The 27494-nt window shown below is 41.2% G+C and overlaps 1 protein-coding gene across 4 annotated transcripts in view; it reads left to right on the forward strand.

Moving 5' to 3' along the window:
• The window catches only part of tncb (tenascin Cb), an 86584-nt gene that overhangs the window by 40075 nt on the left and 19015 nt on the right, over positions 1-27494 (forward strand). For all 4 annotated transcript variants that reach the window (XM_077521522.1, XM_077521524.1, XM_077521525.1 and 1 more), the window contains 9 exons: positions 10377-10929; positions 12801-14021; positions 15531-15794; positions 15882-15997; positions 16336-16489; positions 19301-19570; positions 20741-20926; positions 22771-22860; positions 24471-24734. In XM_077521522.1, the coding sequence (XP_077377648.1) occupies positions 10443-10929; positions 12801-14021; positions 15531-15794; positions 15882-15997; positions 16336-16489; positions 19301-19570; positions 20741-20926; positions 22771-22860; positions 24471-24734 (3052 nt within the window). In that variant the 5' untranslated portion in view covers positions 10377-10442. The remainder of the gene's footprint in view (positions 1-10376; positions 10930-12800; positions 14022-15530; positions 15795-15881; positions 15998-16335; positions 16490-19300; positions 19571-20740; positions 20927-22770; positions 22861-24470; positions 24735-27494) is intronic.

The raw sequence follows: 27494 nt of genomic DNA on the forward strand, positions 1-27494 counted from the left end.
CCGATACTTAAGGTTTTTTTTTTCCTCAACATGAAAAAGCTGTCCTGCCATTGGTTCAGAGCATTCAAGGGCCAATAGGATATCTTAGATCGGCATGCAGTCACCATGTCACATACCAGTGAATGTCGTGCACCAGCAAGACACAAGATGCTGCATCCAAAATCCTATATTAGCATTGGCTCCGACGTGACGAAAGTGATTACATACATTAATCAGACGGCGCATTCCGACGGCAGTACACTTCCCGACTTTTGATGTTGGATTGGAGTATCGAGGCGTTTACTGCTTTTCCAGACTAACCCAGCTTTGCCCCCTGCCATCCAAAAATGTATCGCTGCATTTAAACCATCCCAGATGGCTTGTAATGTTCCTCTGATGCTAATGTGTCACGTAAAAAGCGTGGAAGTCCTCGAGCACTGGTATTCACGATTGCTTTGTATTGGTCAGCCCACCAATGGAGGCAGCCAACAGATGAACACATATGTTAGCCTCTTCACTGTGACACTGTGCCTGCACTGGTGACCTCACACATTAGAATGCATACACCATAGGGGTCTTGGAAAAGGACGGGGCTCCTTTTGGAAGGGGGGCAAAGAACATCAACTGGAAAAAAAAAATAGTTTAAAAAATGGAAGCCAATGAGCAGCCGACCTGAGGCACTCGGGTCATTAGACTCATACAAGTGTCTGAATGCACGACACTCCCAATTGGGACAAGCAACACGCTTCAGGCTTTCATCACTGACAAGGACTAACAGATGTCCCGGTATCACTGCCAACTCACTCATCGCCTTCGAGAGGAAAAAGAATTACTCCTGCTACTATCGAGCTGGAAATGGAAGTAATGAAGAAGTGTGAAATACAAAACTAGGAAATCCTTCTAGCATATCATACATTTATTATATAGTCTGCGTAGAGTGTTATTTTATTTCGCCAAGTTTAATCCCCCCCCCTTTTTTTGCGGGGGTTAAGTAGCTAGAAAGAAGAAATGGGTAAGGCAAGGCAAGTTTATTTGTATAGCACATTTCATACACAAGGCAACTCAATGTGCTTTACACAAGGAAAGACAACACATAAGCATAAAAAAACAGTAGGTAACATTCAGAGGAAGAAAAATAAATGAAAATAGGTTACAAAATTTACTAAAAAGAACATACAATAACAATCTTAAAACATTATTCAACAAACTTTAAAACATTTAACATAAGGAAGTTTAAAATAATAATAATAATAATAATAAACACTTAATTAAAGCTGTTGAAAAGTCCCTAATCAAAGGTATAAGAAAAAAGCAAAGTTTTTAACCTGGATTTAAAAGCATTTACACTCGGGGCTGACTTCACTTCTGTTGGTAGCCTATTCCATCTTTGTGCAGCATAATAGCTAAATGCAGCTTCACCATGTTTGCTTCGAACTCTGGGTTCCCCTGGTTGGCCCAAGTCTGTAGATCTCAGAGCCCTGCTGGGTTTGTACTCAATCAGCATTTCTTGGATATATTCAGGACCCAAACCATTTAGTGATTTATAGACGAGTAGCAGAACTTTAAAATCGATTCGACAGCTGACAGGGAGCCAGTGTAAATCCTTAAGTACTGGAGTCATATGTTCTGATCTCTTTGTTTTGGTCAGAACTCGAGCTTGCAGCGTTCTGAATGAGCTGCAATTGTCTCATGGTCTTTTGAGAGAGTCCAGTCAGAAGACCGTTACAGTAATCTAGTCTGCTGGAGATAAAAGCATGGGTAAGTGATTGTATTCAGTGATGGCATCGCTCAACTTGTCCGTCATTTAAGTCATACTGCAGGATATTTTTAAACAAATATATAGCAAACCAGGTCCCCATACATCACTCATGCCATAAATACACTTGCCTGACCTTAAAACATCACAAGAGTCTTAATTTGGTGAAATGTATTCTTATGATTGCATTGGATTATGTGAAGGAATGCCTATAGGAGTACCGTATTTTCCGCACTATAAGGCGCACCTAAAAGCCTTCAATTTTTTCAGAAGCTGACCATGTGCCTTATAATCCAGTGCACCTTATATATGGATATATATGGATCAATATTGAGCCGCAACAGGTCTCGCTGTCAAGACGCTATCTGTGACCCTGCACGATCGGTGACGCGCATGCGCAGAAGCTCCCGCCATCTTGGATCGCGAGCTAATACTAGTACTTTACCTCAGAGAAAATAATAAAACAGCTGTTTTTTTTTTCATTTTGGGAGTGAATGGAGTTGTCAGAAAGTTGGTTTGTAATCTATTAATAAAGTTTGACTGACCTATCTGACTGTTTTATTGACATTCCCTTTAGCGCAGCACCATCTAATGGATGCATACCATAACCTCAGCCTTTACTGTAGCGCCTTATATATGAAAAACGTTTTAAAATATGTCATTCATTGAAGGTGCGCCTTATAATCCGGTGTGCCTTATATATGGAAAAGGTTTTACAATATGTCATTCATTGAAGGTGAACCTTATAATGCAGTGCGCCTTATACTGTGGAAAATACGGTATATTTAGACAAGTCCGACAACAACAGCTTCCATCATTAGCTCGTTGCGATAAGCAACCAGGTACAAGCCAACTTTGATTGTAATAATAGTGCAACATGAAAGCTGGGGAGAAGCAAAGCAATTACAAGCCTTTGGACAAAACAGCGGGTGGATGTGTAAATGTTACACATAAGGCTGACAAGCCTCCGCACCACACAGGGGATAGACTAATAAAGCAGGATGCTGTAATGTTAAAAAGCTGATGAACAATGACTTGCATCCAACATCTCCATCTGGACCCAGTGAGAACAGAGGCGGAAAACGGAGCCACTGCAGGGGAAGAGCCATAAAGAATATTGACGGGCCTCACAGCAAGACGTCATCCAAATAATACAATACAATACAAACGGGATTGAGCTCTGATTGCTGCACGGTTGACCCGGTGAGCACTGTCATCCACTTTACATCCTTTGTCTCCATATCTTACCGTCAATGTCGAAATTGGTTTTGCTTGGAGAAATCCTTTTTGGGGATGCTATCAGCCATGTTAACTGAAGCTCTCTATCACCCCATTGGCTCTGTAAGGCCGATTAGGACTCAGCCTGGGCACTGACTTCCCATGTAGTCTTTCTCCTGCATGATATTAGATCCAGTGTGTTGAGGTCTTATCAGCTGTGAACACACTCCCCCCCCCACCCACCCCACTCCCTCTTGTGTCATCGGACCCAATGGGGTCAGAGCTAAGCACTGATGAGTGTTGCCTCAGTTTGACGGGACCTGTCAACACCATTCAAATCATCATCTGTTGACAAGTCAATACGTTATCATAAAAGGTAACGTGATAGCAGGAGCATGTTATTATCTACTGCCTCCAGTTAGATGTTAAAGGTGAAGTCAAAACACAAATTGTCATTCCAAGAATATCCTCTAGGCAGCTTCACTAGTCTAAACCCAGTATTCTGATTAATATTGCATTAGTGGAGTATGAGTTAAGCAGCTGAATCAACTCATTTTTATCCACCTCTGGGGGCGGCCATCTTGTACTGCCACTTGCTGTCGACTTATGCTGCATTCGACTTTTCCGACATCAAACCAGGAAGTGCGTACGGGAACGCCCCCTTGAACTCGCACCCCGGTACCCCGGTACTCCGGTACTCCGGTACCCCGGTACCCCGACTTCACTGTGACGTCACTCTACAATGGCGACCCCTTTGGACACACAAACCATAAATGGTAAAACACAATTTACTCGAGTATAAAACTAAATAGCTTTCTTCATTCATAAATATTCGGCATAACTTCACATTACATAACATGACAGTATGCCGAAAATTATATGGTGAACTACTGAACTGAAAATGAAATAAGATAAATACAATCAATGAAATGAAGCAAATGTGTTTTGAGGACCAAAATCAAAAACAATTTATCACTATCCGCGATTTTGGTTGTTTACTTTGGCCTCAAACGCTTTCCAGGTCAGAACTGGGAAAAGCCAACTGGGATAAATCTTCCAACCATCCTCAAATGCAGCATTAAAACGACGTCACAGTTGCTCACAGCTCAAGTAACAACCAATCACAGCTCAGCTTCAGAAAACAGCTGAGCTGTGATTGGTCGATACCTGAACCCTGAGCAAGTGTGATGTCATTTTCAGTCAATAGCAATATTAATCAGAATGCTGTGTTTAGACTAGTGGGGGCACATATTGACAATTTCTTGTTTTATTTAAAGAAAATGTTTGGGTTGACTTCCCCTTTGAAGATGAAAAGACTTAAAGAAAATAACATTTCTAGTTGTTGAAGGTGATGAAGCTAATCCCCAATGGAAACTATGACCACTTCGGATGATTTTTTTTTTTTAATCATTATTATGGGCAAGCCAATCAGTGAGTTAGCTGCAGCTTTTCCTTATCTTTCGTGTTAATTTCCCTTTCAAACAGTCCAGCAATGCATCACTTTATCCATGAGCACACCAGATATCTTTTTTTTTTCCCTGCAGGTGTCGATGGTTCTTATAGTTCAGCACAACAGCGACAGCCACATCTGTCATAACAGCCAAAAAGAGAGAACGGCGTGTGCCCTCCAGAGCGTGCGGTGATAAAATGTTAAAAAGCCTTTCTGAGAAGCAGCATAAAACTCAGCCATCAATCCCGATGGAGCGGTCGACTCGAGCTGTCGTTGTCGTCCTGCAAATGAATTTCTGCGTTTGATTATCATAACTCACAGTTGTGGTGCTGCCCTCAGCTACTCGCTATCTCTCCGACTATGACCTTGGTGGAGATGAAGAATCCGAATCAATACTCACCTGCGCTAGCTTTCTTTCACCTTCCAGAACGCTGACTGTGGGCAATATATTTATCAGCAAATCTGTATTTGGCGGGAAAATATCATTGCTTTCAGTTATGACTTGAAGCAGTAATGCATTTGATGATTTAGGTGTCCACAGTTGGGGCTGGTTCTCATCACTGCATGATGCCTTCTCAAGGTTTAAGGCGCTCCAGGCAATAAACCCACATTCAGTCATAACCGTGACCCAGATTTGGATTCTGTACCATTGAAGGCAACTGAGTTTTTGTCACTTGTGACCTACAAAAAAAAAAAAAGAGAGAGACTTGATAAAATCTTCAGAAACTAAAGAAAACGTGCATCCGATCAAATCTTTCTCCAAATACAACTTGGGATTCGGGTTGTTGTTGTAGTCACTGAATATTTACAGCTTTGCCACACCAAGTGGGTTGTGTTGCTCCATTATTCAGTTTGTTTGTTGTCAAGATATCAGGCAGATGCTGTGCCGTCTTACTCAGCTACTGATAGTTTCCAAATGTATTTGAATTTTTTCCAAAAATTCACCCCTTGAAAATAGCAATAACAATAACAACGCTCCAGTTTTGATTGACACGATCAGGTTTGACAGCGTATTTTTAATATTGCGGTTGTATTTTGTTGCTACATAAAGTCAAAATATCAGACGTAGATCTGAGTACGACGTAGTACAGTTTTACTTACATTGCAAGGTGCAACAACAATAATACATTTTTGTTTATCTATCTGCGTCTGGCAGTTTTAAACTACTGTAAACTCAAAACTGAACATTGTTGTATTTATAAAGGCTAATTGTTGATACATATTCTGCAACTCTTCGCCACGTAGCTGCTCAGTTTGTCTACTGTTGAACATGATCTTTTTATATTATTTATCTTGGACCTGCCTTCAGCAAAAATCTGACTTAACTACTAATATCAATGCATGACCATGCGCGACTGGCTGAGTTTGAGAGAAAAATCTAACTTCTCCTTGTATTATTAATGCTGACCTGCTGGACAGCGAGAATAAAAATTTATATCCGAAGGATGTAGCTGCAGTATATGACATGTGAGATTGCAACTGACCATTCAGGACCTGAGGCAATGGGTCGTATCTATAGACTTACACTGGCTGCTCTTTGTTCTTTCCCGCCTATGAATCATGTGATTCTAAAAGTTCAGAACGGTAAGTATGGTTCTTAATTACGCAAGGATAATGATTCATTATGCTTTTTATTTCATATTCCGACCCTATAGTGAAGATGGGCGGTGTTGATAATGAATGAATGATGTCAGTGTACATATCTATACAGCATTCAAATTGTAAACGGACATTCACATTCGTTGAGATGAAGGAAATAATTCTGCAGATAGTTTCACAGTAAATTCTGTAGAGTAAATTTGAATCTATTTAGAGTGGGACCAAATAGACGCTACAGAATTTTTTGTGTATCTTTCAGCAGTCTGAGTGTCTTCATTGTCTTGTTTTTGCAAATGTAAGCTTTTTGAACAATTGCACGCTACGTTTAAAAAAAACACACAAAAAAACATAGTTGATAGCCATCAATATGCGCCTTGTTAAATTGTTAACTCATTGCTGCATTCATAAGGAGCATTTGCACTACTGACAACTAAACAGCAGGTGCAACGTAATGTACTGTACTGTATTTTATTTCTTAGTTTTTGTTTCAGTCGTTTAGTTTGTGTATCTATGTTATGGAGAAGTAGGTAAAAACACTACTTGATATATGATTGTGTATGTCTCAAGATAGATCAAGCTAAAAGTTAAACAGATTTAAAATTGTCTGATTGGTATTAACGGGGGTGTGAAATTGGCTAATAATTTAAGCAACTAACTAATAATCTTGAATTCAACACCTCATTGAATTGCACTTTATGTTGACACTTGCTGTCAAATTGGGTTGATGAAAGGACAGAGGACACTCAGAGGCTTAAATGATAAACCGCAATTGCCCCAGTAAAAGAAGATTATTATGAAGCTTATTCTGTCTGTAATAGACCTCCACAATGTCCTGGTGGAAAATTATGTCTGACACTAATTTAATTTCCGACTGTGTCAATGACTGGCCCAAGAATACTGTTCACATTCACGCATGTTAACGAATAAGATAGTAGCGCGATTATTCGCTGATTAACCAAGGAAAATGTGACTTATTTTCAATTAATTGTGAAACATTTTCAATGGCATGTAATACCACAATCTGCGATTGGCTGGCAACCAGTCCAGGGTGTCTCCCCCGCCTACTGCCCAAAGCCAGCTGAGATAGGCGCCAGCACCCCCCGCGACCCTTGTGAGGAATAAGCGGTCAAGAAAATGGATGGATGGATGGATGGATGGATGGATGGATGGATGGATGGATGGATAATACCACAATATTCTAATACAAAATCCATTTTAAATATGCTCATTTTACTTTTTAAGACAATTCATAATTTCCCCCACCAGCCCACCCCAACTTTTCCCCAAATCCAATATTAATATATAATATATATTAACATATTAATATATATTAATATATATTATAAATATACCATACTCTGTCCTATCGCCGCCTGTCTGTCCACCATAGGGGACAAATAAAAATATGCCCTTTCCTTTTTGGAACTCATTACTATTCTACCTGATATCAGAAAAAAAAACTAATTTGTCCTTTTTAAACATAAAAAATACAATAAAATTAAAAAAAAAACAAAAAAAAACAAAAACGTATTCACTCCATTTTCATTTCCTTTGTAGCAAATGTGTGATGCAGTCCCTTTCGATGGATGATTTTCTGAATTGTGCATGTCCTGCAATAAGGCTACCAAGCTGCCAGCATGTGGAATCAGAATAAACATGTCGAAGTTTGTTTAATCTATTTCTGAATAAAGCGGTATCCTGGTGCCAGATTTTCCCACAAAGCATGCACTGGTCTGTTGGGGTTGCCTTGTTTCGAGGTCCATGTGGAGAGCAGCCAGCCTTCAAAGTGAGAAAGCCAACCATCGGGCCAGAACTAAAACTTGAGCTGCGACTCAAAGCAATTTTGTTGATCTTATCCCTAAGTTTAAGATGCTTAGATTCGGCTGTGCTTCTGTAACTGGTGTGCATGCACCAATGCACACAAGTGACATATGTGTCAGCGACTGAGAGGATTTTTGTGCCCCCCTGAGTTTGGTTCATCATCACTCCCAGCAGCATGCTACGTCACATTTGCAGTTTACCCAACAAGGAGGCGCTCATCTCTACTCAACTAATCGGGAGATTGGTGGGTGCAGCCATGGGAATATTCTGCACTGAGCTCATCTGCCAACTTGCCTAGTCACACGTGAAGACTAGAAGACTGAACATGTCTCCCTGGACCAGTACCTGCTGTGTCTTAAGACATACTGTCTGCGGAAGATTCCACTTTTTTTTTTCTTTTTTTTTTGTTAGGCCAAAATCGTGTAGACTACCGCCAAAATCATCACTTTCATCGAGACCCCAAAAACAGAAATGTTTGTTCAACTCATTTGCTCCCAATAACGTGTAAATACGTTTTTTTAATGTTGTAAGTGTCCCAAAGACATATTTATACGTTTTTTTGGGTTTTTATTTTTTATGCTAGAACATATAGAAGGCTTTGATGCAGCCTCTCAACTGCAAAGAACGGTTGCAGAAATGGTAGTTATTACACAAACGGCCAGCAGGTGGCAGCAGAACAAAGGAGATCAACCAGGGCCATCTAGAAAAAAAAGCCAAATTACTTAGAAAACAGCCGGGAGCGAACGGAATTGCTTCTGTGAAAATGGCTGGGAGTGAATGAGTTAACATTGCATCATCAAAGACAGCAAGCCATTTTCAATACTTTAGATTGGTCAATAATTTATAAACATGACACCCACATGTGTGGACTGACCAAAAGAATAGGTTGTTTTCAAAAATATGACATTTGCCAACTTGAGCTGGGTGTGGGGACAGTGCCGAGCTTAAGAGTACCTCACTAAGTAGACTGAAGCAAACTAGCATCTCTACAACATCTAGCTGTCATTTTTTTTTTAGTTTAGTTTTTTTTTGTTCTGGGGCTTGAGCCTTCTAATTCTAAAGCATAAGTCCTTACAGATGAGCTGCTAATGAGTGAGGAGAAGCCGAGGAGTTCATGCTTTTACTGAGCATTTGTGGTAACGGTTTTATGCAGACTATCAAAGCCGTTTTAGAATCAGTTTATGCAGAAATCAAATGAATTCCAAAGGGTTTACACAGACTTTTTCTTGCAACTGTGCATGTGTTTGTGCCATGCACATCTTGAAGTTGACACAGGAAGTTGAAATTGAGTAGTAATCTGGTACTCTTCTAAATAAACAACACACAGTATTAACAAGCATGAGAACAGTTTTTAAAGTTGCCCTCAAATGCACAAGCTCAGGATTTTTTTCCCCATCAGACCTTTTAAACAAATAATGTCTCAGAGAGGTTTGGTGAAAGGTAATGAGAATCATGTTACACAACTCAAAGAAGCCCCAGTGGTTGCCGGGAAGGCTATTTGGGAATGCTGACCAGCAATTTTCCAGGTAGCAGTGAAGCTGCAGACTACTTTGCTTTCCAGGCAGCTCGCAGATGGTTCGGCCATTCAACTCTGTCAGTTTTCATCTGCAGAGGAAAGAGCAGCGTGCTCATTATCATGCATGCTTCTTGTATTAAGTTAAAAAAAAAATACATCCATGATCACACACTTGTGTCATAGAAAAGACAGGCCAACAATTGGTTTTACTTTAAAAGATTACTAAAGTACACAGGTACTAGTACTCTGCCGACCGATACCAGTATCGGTATTCGAACAACACTATATTGAAAATATAGATTAATAATACAGATCACTGCCATTGGGCAGAGTACTTGCAAAAAAATGTCAGAAATTTTCAGAAAATAAAAAAAGGCACAGAACAAGCCATTTTTAACACACTAAATATCAATAATCTGTAAAAATAAATACATAAAAATACTATACATACAAAATATATAACAGACCCACGTCGTGACGGACCAATAGAATGGATTTGTGGAAAAAACAAATTGACCAAATTTGGACATAGGTTACAGTTACGATACAGACATATACTATTACTGTATGTTTATAACATGTATATATGACTAATAATTAGTGTTGTTCCGATACCGATACTGCATTAAAACAGTGGTATCGGTATCGGTGACTACTCACAAGTAACATGCCGATACCATTAATTCCAATGCTAATATAGGATTTTGGATGCAGCATCTTGTGTCTTGCTGGTGCACGACATTCACTGATATGTGACATGTTCACTGCATGGCGATCTAAGATATCCTATTGGCCCTTGAATGCTCTGAACCAATGGCAGGACAGCTTTTTCATGTTGAGGGAAAAAAAACTCAAGTATCGGTATGGTATCGGTATCGGCCGATACTGCAAAGCTGGGTATCTGTATCGGTATCGGGAGCCAAAAAACGGTATCGGAACAACACTACTAATAACACTGATCTGACATAGTGTTTAAGATAAGTAAATTAAATATTCCTTCGTTCCTTCACCTCTGTTTTCATTTTCTTTGACGAAAGGTTACGAAAGAAGAATTGGCACGTCTGCAGTATCTACTCCACTCGTGGTGCTAGCGGAAGGTCATCATGGGGATGAAAGGCCTCATCTTGGGCTGCGTGCTTGTGGCCGTGGTCCTCCAGCCCTCCGCCGCTGGCCTGGTAAAGAAGGTCATACGGCATCGTAGGGAGGCTCTAATGCCGAAGAAGAACCAAGAGAACCACACCCTGCCAAACCCTGACCAACCAGTCGTCTTCAACCACATCTACAACATCAATGTTCCTTCCACATCCCTCTGTTCCGTGGACCTTGAGTCACCTGGCGGCACCACGCCCAATCACAAGAATGGCCCACTGGACATGCAGAACACTGAGCACATGGAGCACACGGTGGATGGTGACAATCAGATCGTCTTTACCCACCGCATCAATATCCCCAAGCAGGCATGCGGCTGCAACAACCAGCTACCTGATCTCAAAGAAATCCTGAACAGGCTGGAGATGTTGGAGTCAGAACTTTCCAGCCTGAGAGAGCAGTGTGGCAACGGTGCAGGTTGCTGTGGATCTCAAGTTACTGGTAGGTTAATATGACAAACTACACTGGGTTTGATGTCACGCGTGCAATATAAATAAGTCTATTTTAAAAGAATTACTCAAAGATTCATGAAAAAGAAAGAAAAGGAAAGCCATCATGACAATTCCAACATTGTCGCAAAACCTGACATGTGTAGACATCGAAAACAACTCTCACGGTAGATGTGAAAATCAAAAGCTCAATGGCAAACTTTTAAATGCAAATTACTTCTCACTATTCTTCAGTGCTGTCTACTGACAAAAAAAAATGATTCAGTGCTTTAGTGTGATACATAAATTGTGGCAGAGTGTGCTTTGAAGCAACACAAAGTTGGCAACTTGCAGTATCAAATAAAATCTCACTATGCTGAATGACACTGACATAATTTTGATGTGCAGTATACACTACATCGGGTACTTCTGCACAGTCGATTAAAATTACTTTGTCAAACAGACTGTGTCTTTACAATCATGTTAAGAATGGTTAATTTAGCTTGATAGTGTCAGAAGTACTGTGAATATAGTTTGTATTGTGGTTGACAGTTGCAGTGATGTAACAACTACCTACTCTGCATCCTGGCGAGAACTTTCAAGAAGCTGCAGCTGCGGTAGACTGCCACCTCAAAAATGAACATTAAAATGTGAGGAGAATAAGGCGACGTCAGTCAAATGGGACGACTGCCTACCGCCTGTGACGTCGGCCTGACCGTCGGCACATCACGCCGTAAAAATGACGGAAATAGACACCACAACAGACCGCTGACTATTACCGTATTTTCCGCACTATAAGGCGCACCATATTATAAGGCGCACCTTCAATGGATGACATATTCTAAAACTTTTTCCATATATAAGGCGCACCGCATTATAAGGCGCACCTTCAATGAATGACATATTTCAAAACTTTTTCCATATTAAGTCGCTAAAGTAGAGGCTGGGGTTACGTTATGCATCCATTAGATGGTGCTGCGCTAAAGGGAATGCCAACAAAACAGTCAGATAGGTCAATCAAACTTTATTAATAGATTACAAACCAGCTATCTGACAACTCCATTCACTCCCAAAATGAATAAACAGCTGTTTTATTATTTTCTCTGAGGTAAAGTATTAGTATTAGCTAGCGATCCAAGATGGAGCGTCACCGATCGTGCAGGGTCACCGATAGCGTCTTGACAGCGAGACCTGTTGCGGCTCAGTATTGATCCATATATAAGGCGCATGGTGAGCTTCTGAAAAAATTTAAGCCTTTTAGGTGTGCCTTATAGTGCGGAAAATATGGTAAGTACCTTCTGCACATGCATAAGAAGTAATAGAAGTCCATAGTTTGGCTTTCATCACTCTGTCGACATTATGTTTAAGGGTACTGTCATACAATGGTGGTCTCTCGAATTATAGTGATGAATTCATCTTTTCAATCTTCCGTCCAGACAGATGATGAGCGAATTTGTGAAGGCTTTCCATCGCTTACTGTTTCTCCGCGTTCCTGTTCTTGTCACATGTGCCGATTCACGAGCTAACAACCAATCAGCATGAATCAATTGTTATGGCGGTGCGACGCTGATTCAACATTTTGAATCAGACGAAAACGCTCCCACACATTCCACCAACAGCTCTCACGTTATGACGGTACATTAATCAGACGGTGCATACCGAGGCCTGGCCACTTCGCGATAGGTGTAGAGATAACTTTAGTCTGTGCAGGGGTGCCCAATGTAATACTCTTCCAGAGAATGTTACACATCACTGATTACGCTTAGTGTTCCACAACATTTAAAGCTGAAGGGAATAATAATGCACGTTTGTGTTACTGTACCGTAGTGTGTCAAAAATCTGTTTTGAAATGAAAATGTTTATCGCCTACTTCTCATTTATCAGGAGAAGTCTCCACAAAGCCCTACTGTAATGGCCGTGGGAACTGGAGTGCTGACACCTGCAGCTGTGTGTGCGAGCCAGGGTGGAAAGGCCCCAACTGCACAGAACCTGAATGCCCCAATGACTGCCAGGACCAGGGCCGCTGTGCGGATGGGAAATGTGAATGCTTCGAAGGCTTCAGTGGTGATGACTGCAGCGTTGAGCTCTGCCTGCCGGAGTGTGGCGATTACGGTCATTGTGTTGAAGGGTCTTGCCTGTGCGAGGAGGGCTTCACCGGTGAGGACTGCTCCCAGACAAACTGCCTCAACAACTGTCTGGGTCGCGGACGTTGTGTCGAAGACGAATGCGTCTGCGATGAGCCGTGGACGGGCTTTGACTGCTCTGAGCTCATCTGTCCTAACGACTGCTACGACCGTGGACGCTGCGACAACGGCACTTGCTACTGTGAGGACGGCTTCACCGGAGAAGACTGCGGCGAACTCACTTGTCCCGGCAACTGTAACAACCGTGGCATGTGCGCGAACGGACTGTGCGTGTGCCAGAGTGGCTACAGTGGAGAGGATTGCTCCAAGCTCACCTGTCCACAAAACTGCAATGAGCGAGGCCATTGCTTCAACGGCAAATGCATCTGCGACCCAGGATTTGAGGGGGACGATTGCTCCGTTCTGTCGTGCCCTGAAAACTGCAGCGACAAAGGCCAGTGTATAAACGGAGAGTGTTTGTGTGATGAAGGATACCAAGGCGAGGACTGTAGCGAGCTCTCCTGCCCTAACAACTGTCAAGATCACGGCCGCTGTGTTACCGGCGAGTGCATATGCGATAAAGGGTTCACCGGCGAGGACTGCAGCATCAAGGCCTGTCCTAAAGACTGCATGGGACGTGGGGAGTGTGTGGATGGCAAATGTGTGTGCTTTGCTGGTTTCACCGGTAAAGGCTGTGGTGAACTGACCTGCCCCAATGACTGTCTCGGCCGTGGCCACTGTGTGAATGGCCAGTGTGTTTGTCACAAGGGTTTCACTAGTGAAGACTGCAGTGAGAAGACATGTCCTAAAAACTGTCTGGACAGAGGATATTGCAATGACGGCAGCTGTGTATGCTACGAAGGTTTCACCGGGCCCGACTGCTCCATCCTAACCTGCCCAGGGGACTGCCAGAACCAGGGGAGCTGTGAAAATGGAGTGTGTCTCTGCAATGAGGGTTTCATTGGCGAAGACTGCTCTGCGGGTAAGTACAATCAGCTGGATCATTACTTCGTCTTTCAGATATTGCTGTGTTTACGAAACAGCTTGCAATGCATTCTCAGTTAAGAGCTATCAAACATTAACCTTAAAGGAACACAAGATATTTTCAAAACTAACAAGCTATCAGTACTGTATCGGCCATTTTTGGACATTCACGTGATCATCGTGACGTATCACGTGGTGTAAAAAAACAAAGAATGGCAAAGGCACTCGCGAGGAATTATTGCGTCCCACGGCGGCCATCAAAGGGGTAATTACATCCTATAGCAGTTCTTCAAAAGCAGTACAGCCAAAGATTTGTGTCCAACTGAAAGTGAAGATGAAAGTGTGGCTTAAAAAGGACAATGCGTTCAACCAGCCCATAGCGAGTCGAAGTTAATAGTTAATAGGGGTCTGCAAGTTGCGTGTTACAAAGACGCAAGTTAACAGTCAAGTCACCATTGACATTGGCCACTCTGGAAATTTATGTGGTGGAAGGTCCCTAACCTGGATGGTAAACATCCGGGTGACTTTCTCTCTGCTAGGCTACATGTTGTGTGCTCAGCGTGCTTTAGCCCACATTAGGAAACGCCAACCTCCACCACCCTACACCCACACGGAACAACATTAAACCTGAAATGCTGAGAATTACTCCGATCAGATTTGGCAAAGTATTCGACAGTAGAGGACAACGTTTTTCTTGCCCATTACGTCAGCAAACCCCCATTCAAAAACGAAGGTGGCTGACGTTTACGCATCGGGTACGTTATCATGATCACGTGGCCACGATAATGGCATTGCCCGCGGTATGTTTTTATACTTATACTTTTGTTTTTTGTTTTTTAATTCACTGAATAGATGCCAGAGATATTTGGACTTGTATTCTTTATACACAATGCCTAATCAAATAATGGAAAATTAGTTACAAGTCTTGTGTTCCTTTAAACATAATCATAAATGCAATCATGCATAAATGTAGATTGTTCACTATCTCCACTGCTTGATTAGCCATCCTTATTGCGGGACAAACTAAAATGATGACCCTTGTGGAAAAAAATCCAATTGCAATCATTGCTACTTTTTTTATGTTAATGAAATCTGTCATTTAAAAATAATCAAGTATAGTTTGGTCACACCAAAGCAAAGAATAGCCGAGGTTTAACTGGACTGGACTGTATGCATTGATAGGCTACTAACTATACTGTAAAAGTGTTGACAACTAGAGAAAGAGAAAGCGGCATTTAAATCTGATGCAATATTATTATTATTATTATTATTATTATTATTATTATTGTTCTTTATCACCCTGTGATTGACTTACAACCAGCCCAGAATGTACATAATCTGTTCCCAATGGAGGGCTTCTGAAACCCTCATCAAAATAAGCAATAAAGAACAGTATGTATCTTTCCTCCGTGCATGTCAGAACTTTCCACAAAATTTCATGGAAATAGGTTACTATGTTTCTAAGAATTCCCATTTCATGCATACCATATGTTCTGTTTGTCCACAGTTTCACCTCCAACAGATTTAACTGTGGAAGAGATCACACCTGAGACGGTGGATCTGTCTTGGGAGAATGAGATGCGCGTGACCGAGTACCTCATCACCTACGTTCCCACAGCCCCTGGAGGTCTGGAGCTGGATGTGCGGGTGCCCGGGGACCACAAGAAAGCTACTATTGGAGAGCTCGAACCGGGCATCGAGTACCTGATCAGCGTCTATGCTATCCTCAACAACAAGAGGAGTATTCCTGTTAGCGCAAGGGTGGCAACACGTATGAGAGTTTCAGTTTATATGTGACAATAAAACGGTCTCGAGCCTATTACGTGGGTTGTAAATTAACAGTTTCTAACCATCCCAGACCTTCCTGAGCCTGAGGGATTGAAGTTCAAGGCAGTGCGTGAGACATCTGTGGAGGTACAATGGGACCCACTGGACATCCCCTTTGACGGATGGAACCTCATCTTCAGAAACACCGTGAGTCTTGAGTCTTGCAATCCAAAATTAACTCACAATTCCACTATGCCTTTGGCTGAGCAGGATTATAATGTAATGAAGCAGGGAACCAAACAATTTAACAAAACAAACTTTTTTTTTTGGCTTTATTTTTAATCTTTTGCCACCGTGGCTCAAATCAATTCAAAGTCTATTAAATGATGGTTTGCGTCTTGTCAATCAGAGTAGTGATACACAATGTTAACCTTACTTGCATTGTTTTCTAGTTTGGGATTGTGGGGAGGAATTATGAAATGTTTTAGGTCTTCCTTTAACAACACAAAGACACTCCTCATTGGTGTTTTTTTTGGTTCTGCCAGAAAGAGGAAGATGGTGAGATTTTGAGCTCCCTCGGCCGACCAGACACGACCTTTGAGCAGTCTGGTTTGGGTCCTGGCCAGGAGTACGAAGTCAAACTGGAGGTAGTGAAGAACAACAAGCGCGGACCGCCTGCTTCCAAGAGTGTTGTCACAAGTAAGTGTACATGTATATGCTGCAAACTACTACTACTACTACTACTAATAGTAATATAATGATGATGATGATGACGACGGCGCCGGCGGCTGTTGTTGTTATATACTCGATGGGCTGAGTATCCAGTCAGAATGACGACTTTGACGGTTGTTTACTCGGCCCAGCGACGCAATCGTCCATATTAAAAATCATTATTACTTACCTTTTATTTTTCCTGAGGGCTGTTCAATTCCTTCTTTATAACTTTTGACAGAATGAGTGAGCGTGAGAGTTCATGCGCGTGGTGTGCACGAAAAAAATGACATGCACATTTTTCAGTTGTGCTTTCTGTCAGTCTCTGGTTGGTTGGCCAGGTTTGCCTCGCTGTTTCGAAGTGATAAAAATTCAATTGGAGGCACAAAATGGGGCCAGTTCGGGATGATTTTGCGAAAGATAATGTCATTAACTCATTTGCTCCCAATAACGTGTAAATAAGTTTTTTTTTTAAATGTTGTAAGTGTTCCAAAGACATATTTATACGTTTTTTGTTTTGTTTTGTTTTTTATGCTAGAGCATACATAAGGCTTTGATGCAGCCTCTCAACTGCAAAGAACGGTTGCAGAAATGGTAGTTATTACACAAACGGCCAGCAGGTGGCAGCAAAGGAGATCAACCAGGGCCATGTTGAAAAAAAGCTCAATTACTTACAATTTTAAATAGATTTGTGAAAACTGATGAAACTTAGCTCTATTCTAATGCTAATTGCTGAAAATGGAAGGAAACAGATAGAAACATACTATTTTTTTCCTGATGAAAGAAGAGACTTTAATCTTTCTTTTGATAGGTTCCGTGCTTTTATAGCAATTGAACACAATATTCTGTGGGCCTTGCAAAATCAGTCAAAATCCAGTAAAACAGCCGGGAAGCGAACCGGATTGCTTCTGTGAAAATGGTTGGGAGTGAATGAGTTAATCTACTGTCAGGTAATCCAAAAAGTTTAAATATATGACAAAGAGGTTTTTAGACAGCAAACTTTACATTTTATTCAAAATAGAGATCCTCATGGTCAAATGTTACCCCAATAATAGTCAAAGTACCTCAATGAAATTGTGACTTGAGTAAAAGTGCAGAATGCCCGACGTGTTACACTCATACGAACGACCTGAAAAAATCAAAAAGACAAGTCATTTCATGTCATGATGAAATTTGGGTGTGGTTAACAGAGCAGACATATGAAACAATATGAATCATTCTTCAGCTCTGTGTGCTCATAGAATATACTGTATGTGTGGCCATGAATGATAAGGGAGAGCAGAAGCAGCTTCTTCTTCAATGCCTGCCAAGTCGATGACTGGTGGTGCACATTTGTTGCACATCACTTTTATTCTCCGACTTCAATTATACCTGCAAGCAAACTGAGGGGCTGACACTAAAGCAGCACCGCTTGAACACAAGAGATGGCTCATAAACATAAAGAGGTTTTGGAATTCGCCAATGCAACACTAGCAATATTTGCTGTTCAAATGGAGTGAAGTCAAACCAAAGCTTCCAAAACAAAATGTTAGCCAACAAATTTCCTAGAATGGTTATCCTCATTCGGGTTGACTTTGGCAACCGTATTTTACACCCAGGAGTCATAGTACGTATTAGGGGTGGAAACCTCTGGCTACCTCACGATACGATGCGATATGTGATACAAGGCTCACGATAACGATTATCTCACAATATGACGATACCGCGATTAGCGATATATTGTTGAGGTAATAAATCCACGATAAGATACGATAAAACTACTCAAGACATAAAGTAAGGTTTTTTCAACGAAAATTTTTTTCTTTTTGTACCATCACTGAAACACATTAAAACTGGTGTCTTCTTCACAGTGAGTACTTTAGTGTATTTTTTTTTAAACAAATACAAATGTCCACTTTCAGTGAACAAATTTGTGTCTTTCTTAACAATATTGTCATGCAACATGTCAGTCAGTTACATAGTCAGTTTTTCACATTCTAAACTGTGACACAATTTTTTTGTGTAACATTGCAAAAGTAAATACAATCACTTAAATATTACATTCAATTAAATCAATATTAATATTACTCAGAAATTTTGTGCTTCAAAAAGTCGAAACATAAAATATGTTTTAAAATGTTAAAATTGAAGATGTAAGACATAAAATATGTTTTAAAATGTTAAAATTGAAGATGTAAGACACATTTTTCGGATAGATGTCTTACTTAATTAAAAGTAAGAACACGAGTCTTCTTCACCTGAAGACTTCCGTACATTTACCTGCCACTCTTATGAGGCGCGCCCTCTAGCGGCCTGCCAAGTAATTGCTCAATAAGTAATGAACAATGGAGCCGTTTTAGTGGCTGTATATTAATTACAAATATCGTGATACTTTACAGAGGCCTATTGATAATCTGTTGTGAGACAAAGCATCACGATTTATCACGATATCGATATATCGTCACACTCCTGGTACGTATTACGTTTTAAGAAAAAATACTTTGTTACTTATTGTCCACCATTACCAATCAGACAGCTGAAGAACCGTGCAAGTTCCTGATCTCCTGATGACACATCGCCAATGCAAGTGTTGTTAACAGAGTTTAACTGGACTCGTTTCTATGGAGTCTGTTTACCTGGTCTGTGCAGACGTTATTTTTAAAGTGTTGTCCTGTTCTTGCATTGATGTGTGTGGGTTTGTCTTAAAACTATAAAACACCCTAGGAGATGGAAAAGTTGATTATTCAGGTGTTTCGTAACTTCAGTACACCCAGACACGTTTTGAAACAAGTCAACAACATTTATCCACGTGTGCTACAGGAATTGATGCCCCGAGCCAGGTGAACATACGTGATGTGACAGACACAACAGCGCTGGTGACGTGGGTCCAACCTGTGGCTAATGTGGATGGGATCAGCATCTCTTTCGGGCCTGGCTCCAGCCTTGCCGATCACAGTGTGGTGGAGCTTTCCTCCGCTGACACTCAATACCACCTCGGAGGCCTCATCCCAGACACGCAGTATGAGGTGTCTCTGACAGCCCGGAGGGGAGAGCGGTCCAGTGTCCCCGTCTATGAATCATTCCTCACAGGTACACAAACCGGTTTTGGTTTTTGGATTCTCAACTGGTGGGTCGTGGACCAACTGTGGGTGCTTCACAAGACAGCTAGTATATAAAAAAAAATACTTGTATTCTTATTTAGATTTCTTCTGCTACAGTACAAAGGCAAGTACAAGTTCGCACATGGAAAAAAACAGGAAGTGTAGCACCCTTGCGCTTCAGGCACTAATTTACTCTGTAAACAAATACAGTGCAGCTCAGTCTCTGGCTAGCATACGTCATGACAAATGATATGCATTTGGTGGTATATCAGATTAATTTTAAACCATTTTTGAAAGTATAAAGAAATATACATGTGTTGTCAGAGGCTGTTTTTGAACAAAACTTTATTATTATTATTATTATGCCCTGTGATTGGCTGGCAACCAGTCCAGGGTGTACCCCACCTACTGCTCAAAGCCAGCTGAGATAGGCTCCAGCATCCCCCGCGACCCTTGTGAGGAATAAGAGGTCAAGAAAATGGATGGATGGATGGATGGATGGATGGATGGATGGATGATGGATGGATGGATGGATGGATGGATGGATGGATGGATGGATGATGGATGGATGGATGGATGATGGATGGATGGATGGATGGATGGATGGATGGATGATGGATGGATGGATGGATGGATGGATGGATGGATGGATGGATGGATGGATGATGGATGGATGGATGGATGGATGGATGGATGGATGGATGGATGGATGATGGATGGATGGATGATGGATGGATGGATGGATGGATGGATGGATGATGGATGGATGGATGGATGGATGGATGGATGGATGGATGATGGATGGATGGATGGATGGATGGATGGATGGATGGATGGATGGATAAAAAGCCACAGTCAACTAGCTATTGACCACATACAAAAAGCTCAGAATTGGATGTATTATATCACCTCGGGTGAGGTACAAAAAGAGAGGCGTGTGTGAAGGACCACACATTCTATAGGTTTATGAGGAAGGATATCCTACTGCAGTGTATTTAATGATGGCTGTTCTTCCAAGGAGCACATATCCCACGAAGTTCAGAATAATGGTGACGACGTAGTTCCTGTGGTAGGAAGCTTACAGTCATTGCCCCTAATGGAAACAACTTGTCAGGGCTTAGCGTCAGTATGAAATCATTCTTCTGTGTCTGTGTGTTAGACTTGGATGCCCCCAGGGATCTTCAGAAGCTGGAGCTGACTGATGAAAGCATCACTCTGGAGTGGAAAAACAGCCAAGCGCAGGTGGACAACTACCGCATTAAGTACGGACCTCTGTCTGGAGGCGAGCACAGAGAACTCCTCTTTCCTGCCGGACCCAAAGACACTACACAGGCCAAGATCGTTGGTATACACAATCCTAGTAACTCTATTGTAATCACAGTAACTGATATTTGTTTCTCTTCAAATTATATAAATAGCACATTGGCAATTTGAGTTGTCAGCCCAACGTCTCATGTGGCCATTTGTTTTGAAAATTATATTTAAAGTATACATTAGTAGTTTATACAGTAGTCTTCTCGTGAGGAGGGAGGAGCAAGATGGCCGCCCTGTGACTTCAACAGCTTGCACTGGCGTGTTTGTGCTGTCAGCTATCCAGTCATATTTTGGTATGATAGGGTTGGATGGATGGATGGAAATTCGATTTCCGTATTTATTCAGTGCTCACGTGATCGCTGCATCCTCGTGACATAGCTGAAAAGCATTTATGGCAAATGTTTTAACTGTCACAATTATTTGGACATGTAGTAGTCTGTCTTGTTAACTCATTCACTCCCAGCCATTTTCACAGAAGCAATCCGGTTCGCTTCCCGGCTGTTTTACTGGATGTTGACTGATTTTGCAAGGCCCACGGAATATTGTGTTCAATTGCTATAAAAGCATCTATCAAACCTACCAAAAGAAAGATTAAAGTCTCTTCTTTCATCAGGAAAAAAAAGTATTATTCTATCTGTTTGCGTTTTGCAGCGATCAGCATTAGAAGAGAGCTAAGTTTCATCAGTTTTCACAAATCTATCCAAAATTGAAAGTAATTTAGCTTTTTTTCTACATGGCCCTGGTTGATCTCCTTTGCTCTGCTGCCACCTGCTGGCCGTTTGTGTAATAACTACAATTTCTGCAACCGTTCTTTGCAGTTGAGAGGCTGCATCAAAGCCTTATGTATGATCTAGCATTAAAAAAAACAAAAACAAAAACAAAAAAACGTATAAATATGTCTTTGGGACACTTACAACATAAAAAAACGTATTTACACGTTATTGGGAGCAAATGAGTTAAATGGACAGTGTTATTTTCTGCAAGCTCATTTCCACAATGGCTTGCCTTTTGTTTTGTGTCATGAAATGTTTGCCTAAGTACAACAGGCCCACTTTATGAGAAAACCACCCAGGGGCATTTGGCATTCACTGTTTAAATTGAATCACACTTGCAGCTTATTTCTCTTTTGCTCAAGCAAGAGAAGCGGACATGTTTTCATCTATCAACACTGCTGACATTATAAAAGCAACGCTTTGAGCCTTGTTATTGTTTTTTTAGTTTGTTTGTAGATTAGCCACAACAAGAAAGAGGAAAAAACTTTGTCTAATAGTGTCTTTGTCTGGCGCAATTCTTTGTCCTTGGGAGGCCCATCTCATGGAAATAAAGCATTGTGTCCATTCAGCAGACGTCCCCCTCTTCTCCACACACCTCAGTAGTGCTTTCACACAGTTATTATCTATAATTGCCTTCACGCTCGTGATTTTATTGATAATGAGTTTCCTGGGTATAAGGTGTAATTTCATGCTGCAGAACTCTGCGTGTGATGACCTCTGTGGGACTTCATAAAGGAATTAAAGGCGATCAGGCCTAGAGAGGGCTTAATTGTGGAAAGCAAAAGGGGTTTCCAAAGCCGGCTGCATCATTGGGTGTAGTGTTTCTGCAGCGCGACAAGGGCCCTATAGATCCATCAATGCAAATACACCAGCCGTGTTCCACTATGCGCTCAAGCTTACCATGAAATGCAATTTGGCTGCAACCTATTGTGCGATCGCGCCACACGAAAGTGTTTTTGTGTTTGCCATGGCCGCCGAAGCCATTAGCTGAAACAGCTGGCCACTTGACGACACGGCCTCCCAGCCGTTCAACTGGTGAACGATGTCAGCAAACAATTACATGTTCCGAATGTAAGTTGTTTTATTTTGCTTGCTTACTTAGGCCTGAGACCGGGCACCGAATATGGAATGGGAGTGACCGCGGTGAAAGGCGAACGGGAAAGTCTGCCCACGACCACCAATGCTGTGACTGGTATGATGCTTTCACTTGTCACTTGCTAAAATAACACATTAGCAGTTTTTGGTCAAATCAGCAATGTCTGTATAGTATTCAACAGTTACATTACTGTATAATACTAGTAGCATAAATACTAGTGCTGTCAAAGTTAAAGCGTTAACTAATTAATTAATCGCAAAAAATTATCGCATTAATCATTGTATTACCACAGATTAATCACACTATTAATGTTGACCGCAGATGATCCTTTTTAGCCGACAACGGATCGTTACGTTAAAGGTAGCTGTTGGAGTTTGAGCAATAAACATAATTACCGTATTTCCGCACTATAAGGCGCACTACATTATAAGGCGCACCTTCAATAAATGGCATATTCTAAAACTTTTTCCCCATATAAGGCGCCCCGCCTTATAAGGCGCACCTTCGATGAATGACATATTTTAAAACTTTTTCCATATATAAGGCGCTACAGTAGAGGCTGGTGTTACATTATGCATCCATTAGATGGTGCTGCGCTAAAGGGAATGTCAACAAAACAGTCAGACAGGTCAGTGAAACATTATTAACAGATTACAAACCAGCTTTCTGACAACTCCATTCACTCCCAAAATGAATAAACAGCCGTTTTATAAATTTTTCTGAGGTAAAGTACTAGTATTAGCTAGCGATCCAAGATGGCGGGATCTTCTGCGCATGCGCGTCACCGATCATGCAGGGAGACCTGTTGCGGCTCAATATTGATCCATATATAAGGCGCACTGGATTATAAGGCGCATGGTCAGCTTCTGAAAAAATTCAAGGCTTTTAGGTGCGCCTTATAGTGCGGAAAATACGGTACATAACATTAAATGTTGAACAAATTAACACATAACTGGTGCAAAAAATGTTGGAAAAAAAAAAGCATTCTTATGTCAGTGATTAAATAATGATTACTCAAAATTCTAAGATGTGATTAATCTGATTAAAAAATGTAAACGTTTGACAGCTCTAATAAATACTGTAATTTCCGGACTACAAGCCGTGACTTTTGTCACACGGTTTCAACCCGACGGCTTATACAATGATGCGGCTAATTTATGCATTTTATTTTCTAAGGGCCGCCAGCGGGCGTTCGAGCAGAAAACGTAAGAGTGAAACAGGTTGAGGAAGACGCAAGTTTAATGTAACTTTGCGCTTTGTGCATGAATAAAATTAGCATGAACAGACCCTCATCATGGAGAATACAATAAGTCTGAGTCTCAGTGACTTTTACCGGTATGTTATTTTTAACCAGCCCATTTAGTGCTGTTACTACCGTATTGCTGCTGTGTTACTGCCGCGTCACAGGCACTGTTTGGAAAGAAACGCTAAGGTATATTATTAAACCTTTGAAAACTCTTTCTGTGTGCCGTCTTTCTTTGTAAGGTTGTATTCAGACCAGAAAAGTCCTTTAGTCCGCTTGTTTGGTCTGGACCAAAAGCGGACTTTATTTTTTTTTAGTTGGTGCAGTTCATATTCACACTGTGCTTTTTGCAAGTGGACTATATTGCGTAATCACGTCGACCCCACGTGACGATCCGTGCTCCCATTGGACAAGCATAAAGGTCAAATCTCAATTTACAAACTACTGTCTTCTGTTTTCCCAGCCCTCGATGCACCAAAGGGTCTAACTGTTGCGGAAGTGACCGAAACCACGATGATGTTGGAATGGAGGCGCCCCCTGGCCAAGCTGGACTCCTACCGACTCGTCCATGTTTCTGCTGATGGCCAAAGGGCAGAGGAAGTGGTCCCAGGAGGCTCCGAGTCTCACACTTTGAGAGGCCTGACACCAGGCATGCTCTATACCATCAGCATCACTGCTGAGAGGGGCCGCAGGACCAGTGCGCCGACCGCCATCTCAGCACCAACAGGTCGGTGAATATGAAACATTAGCTGTACTTTAAAGTGATATTATCAAATGTAACCTCGTCCCTCGTTAGACCAAATGACTACGGTGTCAGTGAATTTAGAGGAATGCCATATTTGCATGTTTTGCTATTTGTTTATTTATTTGTTTGCAGGTTACATTTTTGTTCATGGAGGATAACAACATTTTATTGTCCCCCTCCTTGGTCTACTATATATTATTAAAGGGATTTTTTTACTTATTTAGCCATTTTTGGCAGTCAAACATTAATATTTTGCCTATAATAAATTTGATGTTTTCGTTATTTTTCATATACAATTAGTACCTTTAAAAAGACATTTTGCAACTAGCTGTCGACTGAAAATGACATCACAAGGGCTCTCAGGTAACCGATCACAGCCCAGCTTATGAATATCACATGACCAAACCGAGAAAACAGCTGAGCTGTGATTGGTTACCTGAGCCCTTGTGATGTCATTTTCAGTCGACAGCAAGTTGCAAAATGTCTTATTAAAGGTATTATTTGTATGTGAAAAATAATGAAAGTATCAAATTTATTAAAGACAAAATATTAACTTTTTATTGCTATAATGGGCTAAATAAGTGAAGTATCCCTTTAAGCAACAAACAGAGTGATCAATACATAATCTTCTATCTCACTTTTTCAGTTTGGCGACATATTTGCAAGTTTATTGTTCATTTTGTTCAGTTTTATTCAGCTTACGGCACATTGCTTTTCCTTCACAACCATTTTTAAGCTGTTTTCCACAGAATTTCCTGTTTTGCAATGAAAGTGCTTTTCCGAAATGCGCCGTGACAACAACATTTGCATTTTGAATGAGCTTTACCACTTTTTTGCTAACTCATTTAATAATCTGCCATGCTTTTTCTGTCTCTGTCTCTTCATCAAGAAAGTCAGGAAACAACAGCAATGCAACCATTTTAGCCAAAAGCGGTTGTTGGTGACAACAACATCTCCTGCCAGGCTTTCCAGCATTTTTAAGTTAGAAAATGAATGAAAATGAATTTGTAGTAAAGTTCGCTCGCGGCTTCATGCAATGAATCTCACTCATCAGAATCATCAGAGGACGTAAAAGTGCTGATATTCCCCAAGGACCTGCCAGAAGGCACTGGAAATTGGAAATTGAAATCTGATTGGTTCAAATTTAAAAAAAAAAAAAAAAAAAAAAAGCTGTTATTGTTTCAATTTTACAGGACCTGCAAACATGTGTCTCAAAGTCTTCGGAAGTTTATGGCGCCAGTATAGCAACACACATAAGCTCAAATTTGATTGGACAAAAAACAAAAAACAAAAACATAAAACGACTGTAGTCAGCGCCACCAAGACACATGTTATTAAATGAAGACAAAAGTCTGTTGGAAATAAATTTATACGATATTTTACAAATTGATATACATTTTCATTGCCCAGATGGCATGCCACTGCTAAAAATAAAACCTAAAATAATTGTGGCACACTTACGCACAGTGGTCAAACTGCGTCCAAACCACACATTTCACGAGTACATTTACCACTTATGTAACAAGGTCCAATGTCTATGGACCTTGGAAATTAAAATACAAGGGGGAAAAAACAGGGGGTGGTGGGGATACCTTGGGAAGCTTGTACAAACTGTTCATTGTGTATTTTTGGACAGCCTACTAAGTATAATGGTTAGGGTGATGGCAGTGGTGGTGTGGGGCAGCACTGAACAATGTTCATTCATGTGGTAATTGTTGACGTGAGCCTCGCTCCCATCTGGTTTTGTGCGATTTGACCATGATGAACTCTGGGTGTGTCAGATAAAAGGCCACATGCTGGGACTCCTGTTAAAACGTTGTCTCCGAAATCAGCAGTCTTCTAATCCACAGCCCGCGCTCAACTGCAGCCTTTATCGTCTCCAGACGTGAACGTAGATTGGGCTCGTTGTACGGGAGCAATTGGAGGAAAAGGGGAGGGGTGGAGGTGAGGTGAGGCTTGGATGGATGTTTCAGGGATCTACTTACTGCCTTGGTGAATGTAATATTTGCAATGAATGATGATGATGATGATGTCATCATGAGGTTTAACCCAGTGTTGTCCTAACATACATGCATAGCCTTGTGTGGTCATTCCGAAGGTGGATGTTGCGGATCTGGATGGTTACGCACGAACAATAGCTTGGCTCACTTCAGTTTTCTACTTGCCAATTTGAAGTACTTTACTGCATGCAGTGTGTGTCAACCCTGGTCCTCGACATGTCTCCCAAGTCCCAACGCAGGTGATTCCAATGACAGCTCATCAGCAAGCTCTGGATCAGCTTGATAACGATCCTCACCTGCGATGGAATCGGGAGACATGGAAAACAAACTGGATAGTGAGCCCCAAGGACCAGGGCTGAGAAACACTGCTTTAATGCACCTTATGTTGCAGCATGTCCATTGTTGACCTTTGTTTGATGTGCCACATTACTTCTGAATTCAAGGGTGTCCTGCGCTGTCTTCATGGTATGAAGTTGCACTGTTCATCTAGCTCAAATGCATGTCGTGGAAATGATTAGAGCAAGGGTCTACAACCTGCGGCCTGGCAGGTTAATTGGGCGCTCCGAATTGGAAGGTTATGGTACTCATGTAACAGAAATAAACCATTTGCTTTTTGTTGTTCAAAATACGTGATGTATGACACATGGCACCAAGATTTATTAAACTATTCGACACCTCGTAGTAAACCATGGATGCATCCGAGGACAGAACAATTAACTCTTTGACCGCCAAAAACGTTTAA

This window comes from Festucalex cinctus, chromosome 5 (assembly GCF_051991245.1).
Source record: "Festucalex cinctus isolate MCC-2025b chromosome 5, RoL_Fcin_1.0, whole genome shotgun sequence".
Taxonomy (NCBI): Eukaryota; Metazoa; Chordata; class Actinopteri; order Syngnathiformes; family Syngnathidae; genus Festucalex; species Festucalex cinctus.